Consider the following 17,588-nt stretch of genomic DNA (forward strand, 5'->3'; position numbering starts at 1 on the left):
TGTTTAATCATGATCAGTCAGGTGAAGTCGCTTGTTACATATAACAGGATGTATTACATACACCAGCTTTTTATACATACTCTGAACCCATCTATGCATCTTTAGATTTTGATGTGTGCCATCTTAGTATATGCACAGTATAATCCATGCCAGAAATCAAAAATTAAAACTTTAAAGCTTTCAAATGAGATTAGCTTATTTCCTTATATATGACCACAACATAGTGTTGCGATGAGAAATAAACTAAAGAATACAAAGATATTGTGTACACACAAACTACACAAATAGTTAAATAATATATAGGTGGAAAATGGACTGCTCAGTAATGAAATTCCCTCACTATATTCAGAACCATGATCTATGGAAGAGAACCTTACATAAAATGGAACACAAAATGCAGACTTTGAGTGCTGGTATTTTAAAGCCCCACTGCAGCTTTACATTCCAAAGGTATGGTGTACTTGAAACAGGAACATACAGAATCTTCAAAAATACTTAACACAAAGTTTTAAGTTATGCTTATGTCTTTTACTCCATTGCCCTTAAAGTACAGGGGAAAAAAAATCTCCTGATATTAGAGTGAAAAAGCAGCAGCCTATACACTGAATCAAAGCTGTCCACTTGCCTCCCTTAGGTAATCACCTGAAATCACAACAGTATGAAGTCTATAAAGCATTACAATCATCTCCTTTCAGACAACTGATAAATATGTCTGTAAATAACTTTTATATGGCTAGTTTTCTATCAAACTGTTTCTTTTGTATTAACCACAAAATCAATACTGTCAACTGTCAGAAACAAAACAAGCAACTAAGAGCCAAATATAAAAAGGCAATAATGACACAAAAATATATGTTGCATACTATTTTGTATTATTATGCAAAATAAAATGTTATTAAAAATCCAGCTTCCAGAAAAATACTTTATTTTGTTAATTTTGTTGAAATTTCACACCAAATAAGGAAGTCACAGAGAAATCAATGGCTTCCATTTTTCTTGGTATCCTTTTTTTAATAAACCCCTAAATAACACTGCTGTGAAACAGTGAAACAGTACTATTCAAGACCATATATTTTATTCACCACAGGTAATTTCCAAAAGCGTTGCTTTTCCTTTAAAATACAACTGGAATTAAGAGCATTTAGAAGCACATTTTATGTAACTATCAACACAGTTGATAGTTAAAACTCCCGTGCGCCAGGCCCAGTCACTCTCTAGTTCCTGGCACACCTCCGAAATATGAGTTTATGATTCCCTGAGGCACAAATTACAGTAAAACTGCTTACGCGGGCTTTTCTGCTAACAGGTGAATGATGTAGGTGATTGGAACCAGCCTAGGACACTCAGCAAACAGGCAGCGAAGCAGCCCAACCCGGGGCACGAACACTAGCCGTGCTCGGGCCAACGGACGGGGCGGCCCGGTCACGGGGCACGGCGCTCCTCCCACGAGCGAGGGGAGGAACAGGAACTCTCCAGAGACTCTCCTCGCAGGAGCAGAGCAAGCCGAGGGGGGGCGGTCGAGTCCAGGGCTACCCCAGCGCCTCGGCCCAACGGGCGGGCCCGCGTGGCACCGCCCCGGCCGCCCGAGCACCGCCCCGCCGAAGCTGCTGCGGCTGCCGGACTCTCCCGCCGAGATGGCTGCGCTGAGGGCGACGCGGGTGAGCGGCCAGGGCGGGTGAACGCTCGGGGGACGCAAGACCCAGGGAGAGGCACGGGACGGAATGGACCAGACCAGACCAGACCGGACCGGAGCGAACCGAGGCGCTGCCGGTGCTAGCGGCCCCGGGAGCCCGGGCGGCGGGGAAGGGCGGCGGGATCGCAGAGGGCGAAGGGCGGAAGAGGCAGGGCCAGCCCGCGTTCCACCCGCCTTGACTGTCCGGACAGCTGCAGGCATAGGGGCTACCCCGGTGGGGAGAGCTGGCGAGCTGGCGGGGCTGGAATCCATCCGCTGTGCTGCTTTTCCTGCCTCGTAGTATTACCCGAGTTTATGGCCGTAATCCTCACGGTTCGAATGGGTATTGCCATTTGATGTTCTTCAGTGGTGATACTGCACTGGGGTTCCTCATGTGGCAAAGGCCGCGTCGTGCTAAGTGTGTTTGGCACCTCTCCATTTAACGGTGGAGACGGCTTCAAAACACCGGGATTAGAGTTCAGGGTATTTTATCCAATGCATTTCCTTTAGCATACGTAGCTGTGCTACGTATGTTAATTTTAAAAAATATGTGAGAAATATAATAGTTGGTTTTCTAAAGTACAAACTTCCTACTGTATTGAACCACCAATAACCTTACAGCTTCAAACTAGAAAATTAAAACTATTCAAAACTCATTTAGCATTGCACATGCCTTTTTCTGGATTCCCAGAAGGAATTCATTTCCAGAGGCATTCATGAGTCTGAATTACTTGAAAGGCCCTTCACAGCCTCCTAGTAGCAGTGTTAGTTTGCCCTAAATTGATGCAGCTTGGCTGCAGGTCGTAAGTGTTGCTGTGAGAGTGAGGGAAGTCAGTGAGGGAAGAAGTCTCCATCTGAAGTTGGTATATTGTGGCTCAAAAGTAATGTTTTAGGCAAAGGAAGCCCATAAGGAGGAAATTATTATTTCAAGTTCAGCCTCCTGACATGTTACCCCTGCAACAAACTGCTCTTGATAATTCTTTTCCTTTCTGCCCTGAGATACATGAGGCAGAATCAAGGTTAGCGACCCTTAGCTTATTGTTGTCCCACCGTTTTCTGTGACCTGCATCTTTTCAAACAGGTTCTATAGTTCTTTTGTCACCAAGGTAATAAAGAGATTGCATCACTTCTGTGAGTAGCCTTGTCATACCCTTTTCCCGGCAGCACATTGTTCCAGTGTTAGTCTCGCTACACTGATGATCGTATTTGTAATTGTGACAGAATTTATACAGTAGTGCAAGGAAATGCAGTAGGAGTTGTATCTGAACATCACTAGCAGTAGTTTGTCACTGAATCCAACTGTTCCTCAGAGTTAAGCAATGGGAAAGTTGACAAGCAGGCAGATGGTTATCCAAATTTTTACATGTAGCAAACCCTCATCCTTTGTCATCTGATCAGTCATGCAGCTTCCAGGTATGAGTCCCATCTGTCCATATTTCTTTGTGGGGGTATTGTTGAGTTTTTCCAGAGTAATCTTCAGTGTTACCTTGCATACTATACCACAATAGACATAATTTCACCGGTTTAAATTTTACAGCTTCTTTCATATAGGGTATCACTTTCAGCATTAGTTTGAATCCACTTTTCCAAGTGTAGACAAAACCTTTCGGTGGCAAAACTATGCATTAGTCTATCAAGAGCTGCTCCTTAAAAAAAGAGAAGAAAAAAAATTTCAATCATCTAACTTTTTTTCAACCTCATCTTGTCTTTTTTCCAGATAAAATAAGGCATAAATAATTCTGAAGAATCAAGGTCTATCTAGATTTTTGTGGTATTGTTTTGGCTTTTAATATGAGAGGTAGCAGTAACAGAAAACTTAGCAAGATACTCTTTTGCAATGTCTATTGTTTCTAAAAACTTGAAATTAATAATATATTGCCTACAGCAAAATGCAATCCTGAATTATTAATAAATTGACATTACCAGCACAGTATGCAAATATGTCATAGCCTCTCCCTCTTCCCTGCCTAGAAGTGTTCCTTCTGCATTTCTTCCCCTTTGAACTTTATAGATGTTTTCAGTATCCTCTGGAAATACTTTTTTCACTGTGTTGATACCTATTATTGGCAGTATTCATCGTGCTTCTTGTGCTGTGTTATAACCGTCTATCATATAGCATTATTATTAAGAGCACAGTTTATCTACTATAACTTTTCTGAAGGTACTTGTTGCCTCCCCAGCTGTGTAACCTTCTGCAATGTCCTTGTCTTCTAGAGTTCCCAGTAAAATTTCTGTGATATTTTTTGCATTACTATCAGAAATTATTTTTTTTTAAGCTAGGAAGTAAGTGACTGCTCTGATCACAATTAAAAAAAAAGAAGTCTACATTTTCACAGAAGAAAATCAAGAAGAAGCCTTTCCTTAGTGTTCAGGCAAATCTGGTTTTGCAATATTGATTTGGGTCATCCCAAAAAATTATCCAATTTCATATTTTTTACTAGTTTTCAAACATTTCAGAGATTCATAGCTCTTGAAGAGAGTAAACCATCCTCTTAAAACAAATTCAGACATGTTTTTGCACAGTATTAAGACATTATGAAAATACCTGTAGCAACAATATTTGGGGCTCTAAACTTGAAAAAGCAGAGAAAGTATTTACAATGAAAAAGAATGAATTTGTGGTAAGTATTAGGAGGAAAAATAAACTTCAGATAGTCAGCTGTCTCTCCTGTTGGAGGACAATAATAATCACCAAGTGTCAGTGGCAGCAGCTATTAAAAGAAAGCAGAGATTAGTGTAGGATATTATCAAAATATTCTGATATATTGGCTAATAGGTAGGTTGTTTTTAAAATCTTGCTAATTCTGAATGTAGGTAAGCATTGAGTAAGAGGATATTCACTAGAGGGCCAGAAAATGAAGTTTGAGTGTGTGTATAAATGAAAGAAATATATATTGTTGTGTCTCTGTGAACATAAATTTTAATTATACTTAATATTTTTTAAATACTCAGTTGCACAATACTTAAAAGTCCATGCAGCAGTTCACACATCCTTCGTCCTGTTAAAGCCTGAGATTCTTGGTAGAGGTGCCAGTTCATGTAAGTGCTGCTTGCCACAGGAGGAAAACACAATGTAGCCAGTAATTCTTTTATCACCGTAGTAATTGTTTTTACTTGATGTGACACAGTTTCTAGAGAGGGAGTCCAAAGCTGGGCTGCAGATAGGTTAGTAGCTTTAGGAGGCTTGAGCTCTAAAGATCTTACACCTTATGTTCTTTTCCTCTCTAGCAAATGCTTCAAACCATCACAGGGCATGGATGGAGGTCCTATTCTAGTAAACCTGCTCAAAACTTACATGTAGGCAAACCTGGAGCTGGCTTTAGCTTTGGTAAGTAGTACCGTTTTTGAAAGAAATGTAACAATAATGGGAAAATTGCAGAGTTAAAAAGAAATCATATCCTGTATTGTAGTTCACCATGATTTTAAAATGAAGGTGTTTGTTCTAAATATATTTCTAGTAAAAAAATAGTTTGAAAAACAAAGTAATTTTATCCTTAACTGAGGCAAGGCAGATATGTTTGTAGTGTTCTTAAGATTTTCTTCTTTTTTTAACTCATGTCTATGATAAGTTTTTTTTTTATTGCGGAGTGTTTTAGCTTTGAATACTTACCTCATATTGCTGTTTTCAATGTTACACTACCTAAATGTAGTCATAGTTGAACTTGGTTATCAAGAAATGTAAAAAAAGAAATTTATCTTCTTCTTGGCATATTATATATAATATATATATATATATATATATATATATATATATATATATATATATATACAAGCAAATTTAGAGGATCAGAGCTAGATGTTTGAAATTGAAGAGTCAGGATCTTTGGGCAACCTCTGTATTTTTATGCTTTTAATTAGCACAGCATTCTTCTTATTTCTTTTGGTAATACATTTTATGTTACACAGTCCTCTCTGCTTCGTTTTCAATATTTTGTGGATAATTTCATCAGAAATAAGTAAGTGCATGTAAGGGTTGATCAGAGAACAATAGAAGTTTTCTCCCAGGAGGAAGAGGAACCTGAACATTTTTGCTTCCTGGAGAGCCCCAAATAGTGGTAGCTTGGGTTATCCTGGAAGGATGCTCTTGTTTTCTTTTTTATCATAGTCTTGACAATTGGCAAAATAAAAGACAGCAGAGGATTTATGATCTTTTTCTCTTTTTTAAAATAGAACTTACTGATGAACAGAAAGAGTTTCAAGCTACTGCTCGTAAATTTGCTGTGGAGGAAATTATTCCTGTTGCTGCACAATATGACAAAACTGGAGAGGTAAATTCTACCATAGTGTAAGGTAAAAATTGGGGGAAAACAGACTTTTATCTTAACCTGCATAAAATTTAAAGTTTTGGTTGTGATGAATCAGAAGGTGATTTTACCATGTCTGTTTCAGTATCCTGTTCCACTTATAAAGCGAGCTTGGGAGCTTGGTCTTATGAATTCACACATACCAGAAAGCTGTGGTAAGTAAACATTCTTTTTAATCTGTAAAATGAAACAATGAAAAGACATTAGATGAGATTCCTATGTGTAATTATGGATTCTGTACTGTCGCATTATTGGTTGCATACTTGAATAATCTAAATTTAATCAGTAGGCAAGTTGACACTTACAAGAGTGGTACTAGGTGTGGGTGTAATCAGGAGACAAATTAGGCAGATTATGGTTTAGTAATTTATGACCAGATTTTTCTACTGTGATTGCAGCTGCTTAATGTTCCCCTGGTGCAATGTCAGCTGATTAGGCAGAGAAATTAGAAGGTCATGTTTTGTTCTAGTCTCTGTCACAGGCTGGAGCAATTTAAGAGTTTATTCCAGAAGGACAGTTTTCAGTTTAGATTAAGTGCAGTACAGCAGAGTCCTGACTCATAAGCTGTATGAGTGATACTGACAAACATGATATGCTAGAGAAGGGTTTTAGTGAAAGGAACTCATGCCTCATAAAATCATTGAAGTTCTCTGAAGTAGCTAATAAATGTGTGAGCAGGGGATAGAGAATGCCTGAACTTCCAAAATAAGTTTTAAAGATCATCAGGTTTCATACTGGCAAAATTAGCAGCACAGCCTTGCTAGGTCTTGTGCTATTTGGGATGTCTATAAATAAACAGAGAAGGGCATAAATGCAAAGGTGATAGAGTTTGCTGATAATACTTAGTTATTCGGCATAGAAAAGATGATCTGGTTCAGACAGCTGCGGGAAAAGGTCACAGAAGAGAATGAGAGTTAAAATGGCAATGTGATTCCAAAAAGAAAAGGCAATGCACATGTGAAGGGAAAGAATCAATCTGAACTTCACAGAGGAAAGGTATGCTGTGCACTAGATACTGCTTCTCAGAAAAGACATCTTTGGATCCTGTGAACATGAGCATAATGCTCAGAAGTGGTCAAAACTGTAAAATCTAAGGTCAAGAGGGACTCTTAAGGGAATGAATTAAAAAGAAGAAGGCATAATTACACTGCCTCCTGAATGCAAATTGCACTTGCTTCTTTAATTCATTATATAGTCAGATCCTTCCATCTCAAGAGAGTATTAGGGAAATGGAGAAGGTTTCTAACAGGGTAACAATGAATATAGAAGTTTTATCTTCTATGTGAGATGTAAACTCTATAGGAGAAATTACTAAAATGTTAGTGTCATGGGAGAGTGTGAAAAGGGATTGATGGTATACTGTCCCTTTCAATATAACTAGAAGGCATCAAATTATGTCAGCAGATGCTAGATTCAAAACAAGTAAAAGGAAATGGTTCTGCATGCAGTGTGGAGTTAATTTGCAACTTATTGCCCCTGTAGGATATACGTGCTAAAATTTGACATAGATTCAAATAGACACTGGATAAATTCATATAACAGATGTCTGTCAGGGGTTGGCATAACAAAGATACCAAAGAGAATTATTTCTTTGACTGAGGAAGTCACCTGAAAGTTCAGGAAAATATTTTTGAGGTAGTTGTTATTGTACTTGTAGTGTTGGCCAGTTTCCCATAGTGTTGGCTTCTGTCAGAAACAGATTACTGTGTTGGTTGTCTACTAATATGGACACTTTTTTGTTCCCAAAAGCTTTTGGCTCGGGCCCTTTCTCTGCTTCCTAGGAACTCTTAATTCTTGAATGTACAGTAGTAAAAAAATGTGAGTGGTACATTCTTGCCACTTTGTGCAAGTTGTCCCACATTAATCAAACGATAACTCTGGACACATGACATGTAATTTTCAAATCGCCCGTTACTCTTCTGATGAAGATTTATTTAAAAGGCTTGTGTGAGAATGCCTAACCAAACACAGTACACAATCAAATGTATATGGAATATGACACTTCCATAAGTATGTTGTGTAAATCATTAGTATGAATACATTATAATTTAAATCCCCTTGAGTAACTTAAATACTTCGACCATAGGTGGCCTTGGCCTTGGCAGTTTTGAAGCGTGCCTTATTACAGAAGAGTTAGCTTACGGATGTACAGGGGTTCAAACCGCCATTGAAGCAAACTCCCTAGGGGTAAGTTCTGTCTTTTCTTGCATCCCTTAAACTATAATCTCTGCCCTTGAAAGAGCCAGATTAACGGTCTAAATATTTTTTTTTCAGCAAATGCCAGTTATCATTGCGGGAAATGAGCATCAGCAGAAAAAATACTTAGGAAGAATGACAGAAGAACCAATGATGTGTGTAAGTATGACTGCTATACTGCAGAATGCTATACATGCAGAATGTTTCTAAACCACATTAATTGTATTACTCCTTTTTTTTAAATTCCTTTTTTTGCGATTTTTTTTCCCCTGAACACTTATATGTACTCACAACTTAACCCTCTTTGATTTATATGTAAACAGTGACATTTACTGAAAGGTAGCAAATACCTAATGAGATACATCCAGTAAGTAAACAGAAGATATTAAATGATCCTCATCCTAAGTCACTTACCAAAAATAATAGGGGTTTTTTCCCTTTCAAGAAGGGTTGTAGATGTTTAAGAAAAATACAAGGTTTATGTAAAGAGACCCTCAACTTGGATGCGAATGACACTTGATGTGTGATCTCAAATATTACATTAATAGTACTTGTTATGTAGAAAGAAGTAAAGATTCGTGTGCAATGTATATCAATTTACAACTAAATCTCCTACATTGAACGACTCAGTGCTCCTATTTTCAGACTTTAAAGATCCTCAGCTTTCACATCAGAATTTTTGAATCCTGGAAGTAGTAACTTAAGGATTACAGAATGTTTCTGTTTGTTTAAAAGCCAATTTTATGTATTAATATGGATTTATAAAGAAAATTTACCCTTACTCAGCCAGCTGTTTGCAGGGGGGAGGGGGCCATGTGTAGGGTTGTTTTGGGGTTTTATTGGGGAGTTTTGTTTATTTGGTGTTTGGATATTACCATGCAGTTCACTTAAACCTTCGACAGTTAGTTTGATGCACATAATCTGCATGAATTTGCAGTTGACTAAAGATAGAACTTTTATTCCGCAAGAATTTGCATCTTAATTTTTTTTAGGCTTACTGTGTAACAGAGCCTGGAGCAGGCTCTGATGTGGCTGGTATAAAAACAAAGGCTGAGAAGAAAGGAGATGAATATGTTATTAATGGTCAGAAGATGTGGATCACAAATGGGGGGAAAGCAAACTGGTATGTTAACTGGTGTCATAGTTCTATGCCGTGTCTTTACCCCACCCCTCCAACCTCAGTTAAATTCTTTAAAGACCAATCCTTTAAAAACCTATCCTTCAGACACAAATCTGAATGTTCTCTGTGTTTCAGCAGACTACATTTTAATCTCTGCCCAGTTTGTGAGGATAGCTATCAGGATAGCATATACAAATGCAGTCTTGAGTGCTATGCAAAGCCTAAAAAGAAAAATGAGTGATGACATTATGACTCCACACTCAATAATAGCTTCTTGAATCTTTCGGCTATCAAAATTAAATGTGATTTGAAATGTTATTCTAGAAACACCTCTGACTGCTAGTGAAGCTAGCAATGCTGTTAGATTGTAGTGTTACTTTTTATTCTCTGAAAAGCAGACATTTTCCATCTGTCAAAGACTGCAGATATGGCTTGTGTTGTCTGGAGCGTGCTTTTACAATGTAAACCTCTTAAATCATGTCTTACATCACACTGATTCACAACACAGAAATTTCCCTGAATTCAAGTGGAAGAAACTTTATATACCAAAAATGGAATTTTCTAGTTATTTTCTTGTTGCAGGCAGACCCACCAAAGACAATCTATCAGATTTCTTTTGACCTTACTGAATACCATAGAAATTATTTACAGCTGTTTAATTTTTAAGAGAAATACTTATTTACAACTTACACTTAGAAAAATAAAATCAAGATCTTTGAAGTCAGATTATAACTTTTACATCCAGAAATTATGTCCTAAGCATTAATTTTTATGTACATGCTATGAATAGGTTTCTTTTGTACTATATGGGAAGCTGTTGATATCATAAAGACTTACAATACATGGAAAAGGTAGGGAATATTTATTTGCATGTTGATCTGAGTAACTTTATGAAATATTGAATCTTAAAACTTCTACTTTCTTGCTCCCTCTTATTTTATTTTCAGGATGGGCGAGAAAGAAAGGCTGTTAACTCACAGACAAAATTTATTATATGGTAGAAATGCACATAAAAGTGTTTAAAGTGCTAGATAAATATATCTTGTTAATTGTGAAGATAAACTGCATCCATCTACTTTGTTTTACACTAGGTATTTTTTGCTAGCACGTACAAATCCAGATCCAAAAGCTCCTGCAAGCAAAGCCTTTACTGGATTCATTGTGGAAGCAGATAGCCCAGGGATACAAATTGGAAGAAAGGTGAAGACTGTATTTCTTGTTTGACAAGCCAGGAACTGTTGTTCAGTTCTAAACCAACAATAAAACAAATGTACCACTAAAGAAAAGAGACTGTTACACAACTGAACAGTCTCATATGCTTATGTACTTATGTATGCTTATGTGCTTATGTATGCTTATCTTTTAAATTTCAAAACATAGTGGAACTATGCATGAAACATTATTTTAAAGCTATTAATTCAGAAAAGGAATTATTCAGAGTGGTCTAAAGTAAGATGACTACTTTGAACGTCTGCAAAGAGTCTTTGAGAATGACTATATTGGCAGGTGCCAATAAATGAGAAGTAGTATGCCTTGAAAAAATAAGAAGCAAGCTGGACAATTTTGACCGCAAATACATACCTAGTGAGTTTTAATTTTAGCTAGTGCTGGTCAAAGAAGAGGCCTTAGAGATATTGATGCTACTTCTCTCTTTACAAAAATTACTATTTTTAATAGTAGGTAAAACTGAATGGTGGAACATTAGTCAAGAAATCTGAAAACTTGAAAAGCTCATTTATTTATTCACTTGTAGTATACCTGTACTTCCTGCATATTAGATTCTTTCCTTTTTCCACTTGCATCTAAAAGATAGTTGAACTAGAAGAACAGAACTAATTTCATATTAAGGAGAAAGTAAGCTGCCCAGCTTAGACAAGTTAAGGGCATGCTGGTCTGCAAATACAAAACTAGTATTTGTCTTGCACGTGGTAATTTTTAGATTAGGTGTTTTGGGGAAGAAAAACTATGCTTTGAGTCAACAAAAAAATGAAAACATAATGTACCTTTGAATAATCCAAATTAGTAGCACATCTGTAAATTTCCCACTTCAGGAAATGAATATGGGTCAACGCTGCTCAGATACCAGAGGCATTGTCTTTGAAGATGTGAGAGTCCCAAAAGAAAATGTATTGATAGCTGAAGGAGCTGGCTTTAAAATCGCAATGGGAGCTTTTGATAAGACCAGACCACCCGTAAGTATCAGAAAAAAAATAGGTTATAAAATATAGCAGGCATTTCTGATTTTTTATTCTGCCCTGTATTAAATTTAGGTAGCAGCTGGTGCTGTTGGATTAGCAAAAAGAGCCCTCGATGAAGCTACTAGATACGCTTTGGAGAGAAAAACCTTTGGGAAACCAATTGTTGAAGTAAGTGTGGGGGCAGACAATGCATAAAAGTTTTCACACTAGATGTACTACTACTGATTTTTCAAGGTTATTCCTTAATATTTATATATTTATATATTTATATATTTATATATTTATATTTGTATTTCCTTAGTTTTTATATTATACCTCAGCCATTTTGTGGTTTCCAAGTATATAGGTTGCACTATAAGTAAACTTAGCTATGTGGTAACTTCAAGAGTTTTTGGTAATTTATCAATGATAGTAGGAAAAGCAGAAAGAAAACTCTGCCCCAAAGCTCAGAACTTACATACCAACTGGGCATACTTAAGTTCTTCAGCACTAATAAAGAGGGATTTTCAGGAAAGAAGAAAACATCTGAGGTATGTGAAACAAGATATATAGTATTAGAATACATTAGAATACCAATAGAATACATTGCCCATCATGCTGCTTACCAGTTCTGAAAAAATATGAATAAACAACAAGATAAATACCAATAAATAGGAAAGAACAACTTCAACTGTTGTTTCATCAGTATTTAATCCCTATGACTAAATGGATTTGGATATCGAAAACTTAAGAGTATAATTCAACATACCTATACGAAAGCGTGATGCATGTTCTGTATAACTTCTCTTGTACAACTTACTGAGTTTTTTGAGAAAAATCACTGCGTTAAGAAGATTTTATCTTTCCTGCATGTCATAGAATTTTAAGCAGGCAATATTAACCTAGTTTATTTCATCATAGCACCAAGCAGTGTCTTTCTTGCTTGCTGAAATGGCAATGAAAGTTGAACTCGCTAGGATGGCTTACCAGAGAGCTGCCTGGGAAGTTGATGCCGGTCGCAGGAATACCTACTATGCTTCCATTGCAAAGGCATTTGCTGGTGACATTGCAAACCAAGTAGCTACAGATGCAGTACAGATTTTTGGAGGAAATGGATTTAATACTGAATATCCTGTAGAAAAACTAATGAGAGATGCTAAAATCTACCAGGTAAGTAAAAGAGAAAGTGATAAAGCATAGATTTTATACAGAATAAAGTAATGGCTACTTACTTCAAATCATGATGTGCACATATTAAAAAAATAATTTGAGAATTAAAGCAGTAATCCTTCAATTTAAAGAAACAATGATTCAAATCAGGAAATTACTTCATACTAAAGTCATTGCACTTGATGAAAACTGAAACTGCTTAAGAGAAATAAATTATATTGTGTGGGTTTTGGGTTTTTTTCCTCCCCAATGTGGTAACTCGTTGCAATTCTTGGACTGTCAATTTTGAAGTCTTTGAACTCTTAGGGAGAAAACCTTGACCAAAATACCAATGCTTGCTTTGGGATTCTGTAAGTAGAAGTGGTTTACATATCATACCATTCTTGAAAATCTCCAGAGATGCAAAACTTTTGACCATCTGTCTGTATCCCGGACTGATGTCTTTTTATAGTTCAGCTGTCTTCTTAGCCTGAACACTAAAGCAGTTTCTTACCCCAACGACTTACGAGGGAAGAGGTGTTTTTTGTTTGGTTAGGGTTTTTGTTTTACTTTTCCATTAAACTTTCCGTTTGAAACTTTGGTATTATAAACTGTGTAGAATGCTGGGGCTGATGTATCAACAGTATTGGGTATCATGGTGTTGTAGTTTAAACCCAGTTGGCAACACAGTTGCCACACAAGGAAGCTGCACACTCCCTTCTCCTTCCTCCCTGCTCCTGAGGGATGGTGGAGAGAATTTGGAAAAAAAAAAAGGGTAAATCTCATGCATTGAGAATAATTGAAATAAATTTAATAATAGTAAGTTTAATAATTGAAATAAAGTAACTTATAATAATAAAAGAGAGAGGCAGATAGGAATAGAACCCAGGAAGAACAAGTGATGCACAATAAAGTTGTTCACCACCTGGTGACCAATGCCTACCCTATCCACCCACAGCAATCAGCACCCTCCTGGTCAACTCCCCCTAAGTTTATGTACTGGGTGTGACTCTCTTTGACATGAAATGCCCCTTTGGCCATTCCAGGTCAGCACTCCTGGCCATGCTCCCTTCCAGCTTTTTGTGCACCTCCTCACTGGCAGATCACAGGAAACTGAAAGTCCTGGATTTGCAGTAAGCACTACAGAGCAAGAACTGAAACATGAACGTGTTACCAACACTATTCTCACAAAACACAGCACTGGACATAGCTACTAGAAAAGCTATTAACCCTATCCTAGCTGGTACCATGACATGTAAAATGATTACGTTGCATGTGTTGTATCAACAGAAGTGTGACACAAACTAGAGTGATTATCCACTTTTTTAACAAGACCCTTTTGTACTCATATTTAGCCCATAGTTCGCTGTAATCCCTAGGTTTTTACTGCAGTGTTACTGTCAAGAAATTATTCCACGTCATGTTGTAACTAGTATATTGGCATATACTGTGCTGCAGTTCTTAATTCAGCAAGACTATTTTAATTTCATTCAGCAAAACCAGTAATCTTCATTGACATCTAACACTGACACTAATTGTGTCTAGATAAAACATACCAAAGTAGATGATTTCAAGAAATGCACATAGACCATGACCTCTAATGATTGTTAGCTATAACAGCTGTCAGTCCAAGATTCTAGGCAGTTAATATTTGTCTTACAGCTGACTTCAAAATGCAAACTAATATTGCCACTAGCCAAGAATTTTTTTTTCTCAGTTTAAGGAAAGACAACTGCTATGTTGGTATCTAAAGGTCCCTATAACTAACTTCACTTCTGTGAGTGAGGAAATGAATGACTAATTGAAATTTACGATTGGGATTTTTTTCCTGTCAAATTGCATGCTTTTTTAGAGAATGATGGTGCAAGGGTTGAAACTCAGATTGATTGAGACCGATTTGACAAAATTCCATTATTACATAGTTTTTTCATTACAGTGATCCAAATGCATGGCTAAGTAGGTTTGTTTTTGTAATTAATCAGATTTTGTATTAAATTTTTGATGACTGTCAGTTCCATTTCATCCCCAAAAGAATTCAGGAAAGGGTTTTTTCTTGCAATGATTTTGTCCATGTGTCTTGATTATATCTTACACTTCACTGTGCTTTGCTGTGTTACCGCTCAATTCCAGATGGTATACACTTTTGGCCATACATTGCATGCAGAAAATCTTGATTTTTCAAATTATCTTTCATATGTTTGATCTTCTTTGGTACCACACAATCCTTTTATTGTGTTTACTGATAACATTTTTACATGTCCTTACTGTGCCCTAGTTTTGTCCGGCTAGAAATCTTGGCTACTTTCGTAGAAACTCTTAGGTTTGGAAACTCTTAAATTTGGAAAACTTCCTTTCTTTAATTGTCAGAGAGTCTTGAAACTATTTCCATCAGCTTACAAACCAAAACCTTTCCTGTAATTACTTAATGAGATTGTGAGCTGTGATATCTTTGATTGATTTCCACGGCTATGTTCATCAGCAAGTGCAAATTCAGTGCAATAGGAGCAGTTTGGTAGACTGCAGGAACAGCTGCTGAGACTCTGACAGCTACACTCTGAGCAGTTTGAGCAGGCTGAGTTCATAGCAAGCCTGTTTTGTCCCTTGGAATGTATGTCCCTGACAGGCATCCAGCTGTTAGGGTCCAGATGTAGGCTTGTACCATTATGGCTTTTCTAGGGATTGGTGAATGTTTAGTATAGAGAGAAAGCAGAGCTTCTCTTTCAGTTGGTTTCAGAAGGCACCTAGTACTCACAAAACACAGTCTGCTCTGTGGACTGGATCAACACAGGGTAAGCAGCAGCAGAGAATTCACCTTGGGAATCAACAGAGCACTGAACCAGAACACTAATGTGAACACAGGTGATAGGATTCTTATTTTTAAAATGCTCTTTAAGGTTCCTGGAAAGATAATTCCTAGAAGTGAATTTGCATGATTTCCAGCATTTTGCCAAACCAAGTTTTGGCAGAACTGGGAGCTGGAACATTAAAATCTCTAGACTATGTTGCCTCAGCCCTTGCATTACACTGCAGTATGCCTGTGGAGCATATGTCCTCCTTTGGCATTAGAACTTCATAGGTGCTTTTTTGTCTATTTTTGACTTTGCTGCCAGCAAACAAACAGAAGAGAGGGATGATGCAGGCTGTTTCTAGAAGAAAATGCAAGAATAAAGAAAACCACAAACAAAACTGTGGGAGAGAGTACTAGTTAACAAGAAGCAATGGAAATAAATGGATCAAAGACAACAGACCTTGAAAGGCTAGTTAAAGAAAACACTTAAGGACAAGTCATCTCTTCCCTTCTACCCATGATTTCAGATCCTACTTTGAAAAATCTAAATAATGTATTTTCTTCCTTAAATAAGAGGAATGTTGTCACCTATTTTCATGAGAGCCCTACTGGCTTTAGATAGGAGCACCTGAGAGAACAAGACTTTCTCAGTATCTTGTATGATTTACATTTAATTTAGCCCACTGTAATTACTCCAGCACACTGGAATTTCCTCTGTTTTCTTCTGTCTTCCTGCACATCCTAATCTACACTGGATTAGTGCCCTGCAGGTTTACAGATGTATACCTGTTAAAACCTTTTTAAAAATCACCAGTAACATTATTGCAATTCTTCTTTTCAGATTTATGAGGGAACTGCTCAGATTCAAAGGATGATCATAGCTCGTGAACATGTTGGCAAATTTAAGGCTTAAAGAAATGTATAAAGCGTGTCTGGTGCTGCTGTAGTGTTCTGCGTTCTTATGGAAGAAGATTTTAGTGTGTTTCTTAATAGAATTAAAAAGAGATAAAATTCCTTCATGATATTTTTATTCCATTCATTATTAAGCACTGATTTTGTTTTCAGTATAAAATAAGATAATCAGAGTATAATTTTTGACAGTCAATGCTGCATTTCAATAAAATATTTTTAAGAGAAGTGTGGTTTGTTTGTATTAATTTTGCTTGTCATATCACTTTCATTGGACAACTAACCCAAAATACTATTTCTGAAGTACATTGATAGCTGTATTTCAGTTTCTCTATGCTCTTGCTCCAAGCAGCTGAACAGCCATTCCATTTGAGCAGCAGGTAAGCCTGCGTTTGTCTGCATGTGTCTGTGCTGGGGATTTATGTACTAGTCAGATTCTGGCCTTTACACTCTGAAGCATGTACATATTAAATGAGGATGAATCACTTCAAGTGAGAATGTGTAGCTTTCCGTTAACGATGACTTACAATATGTTTTTTTATTTAAAATCCAGTATATTTAAACACAGAATCAGAGAGTATGCAGAGTTGGGAGGGACCCACAAGGACCATCAAGTCCAACTCCTGGACCTGCACAAAAATCCCACTCTGTGCCCAAGAGCATGGTCCAAATGCTGCTTGAGTTCTCACAGCCTTGGAGCTGTGACCACTGCCCTGGTGAGCCTGTTCAGTGCCTGACCATCCTCTGGGGGAGAAAACCTTCCCATAATACCAAACCTAAAGCTCCTGACTCAGCTCCAACCATTCCTTCAGGTTCTGTTACTGAGCACCAGAGAGATGAGATCAGTGTCTGTCCCTCTTCCCCTCACAAGGAAGTTGTAGACTGTGATTAGTCTCCCCTCTGACTCTTCCTCAGGTTGAACAGACCAAGTGACCTCTGCTGCTCCTCATACAGCTTCCCCACAAGGCCCTTCACCATCTTCACTGCCCTCCTTAGGATGCTGTCTAATAGCTTAATGTCTTTCTTATATATATAAACCTATTATTCCTTTCCATCAATGCATATACTTAACTATGCTTGCAGCAAGAACAGCCAAGAAGAAGGAATTAGGAGATTTATTTTTTTTTAACTTGGATAGACCTTTCTTGGCAATGCTGGCAGAATAGACATTCCCTGGAGTTCTTGGACAAATTACTGGATACGTGAGGCTATACTGCATCCAGTTCTAGGCTCCCCTGTGTAAGATGGGGACTTAAAGGAGGGAGTCTAGCAC

The 17,588-nt window shown here is 37.4% G+C and overlaps 1 protein-coding gene across 1 annotated transcript; it reads left to right on the forward strand.

Moving 5' to 3' along the window:
- The first annotated feature begins 1,388 nt into the window (after positions 1-1,388).
- Positions 1,389-16,543, forward strand: ACADM (acyl-CoA dehydrogenase medium chain). The gene is made up of 12 exons (XM_036388012.1): positions 1,389-1,658; positions 4,901-5,000; positions 5,843-5,940; positions 6,062-6,131; positions 8,063-8,163; positions 8,251-8,331; positions 9,165-9,295; positions 10,384-10,492; positions 11,344-11,484; positions 11,563-11,658; positions 12,391-12,639; positions 16,248-16,543. The coding sequence occupies exons 1-12, from the start codon at positions 1,635-1,637 to the stop codon at positions 16,317-16,319; spliced, it is 1,272 nt and encodes a 423-aa protein (XP_036243905.1). The 5' UTR covers positions 1,389-1,634; the 3' UTR covers positions 16,320-16,543.
- The last annotated feature ends 1,045 nt before the right edge of the window (positions 16,544-17,588 follow it).

Source organism: Molothrus ater, chromosome 9, assembly GCF_012460135.2.
Source record: "Molothrus ater isolate BHLD 08-10-18 breed brown headed cowbird chromosome 9, BPBGC_Mater_1.1, whole genome shotgun sequence".
Classification (NCBI taxonomy): Eukaryota; Metazoa; Chordata; class Aves; order Passeriformes; family Icteridae; genus Molothrus; species Molothrus ater.

Coding starts and splice junctions, on each gene's coding strand:
- ACADM (XM_036388012.1), top strand. CDS start 1,635: ATGGCTGCGCTGAGGGCGACGCGG. Junction 1,659..4,900: donor CTGCGCTGAGGGCGACGCGG/GTGAGCGGCCAG, acceptor TTTCCTCTCTAG/CAAATGCTTCAAACCATCAC. Junction 9,296..10,383: donor AATGGGGGGAAAGCAAACTG/GTATGTTAACTG, acceptor GTTTTACACTAG/GTATTTTTTGCTAGCACGTA.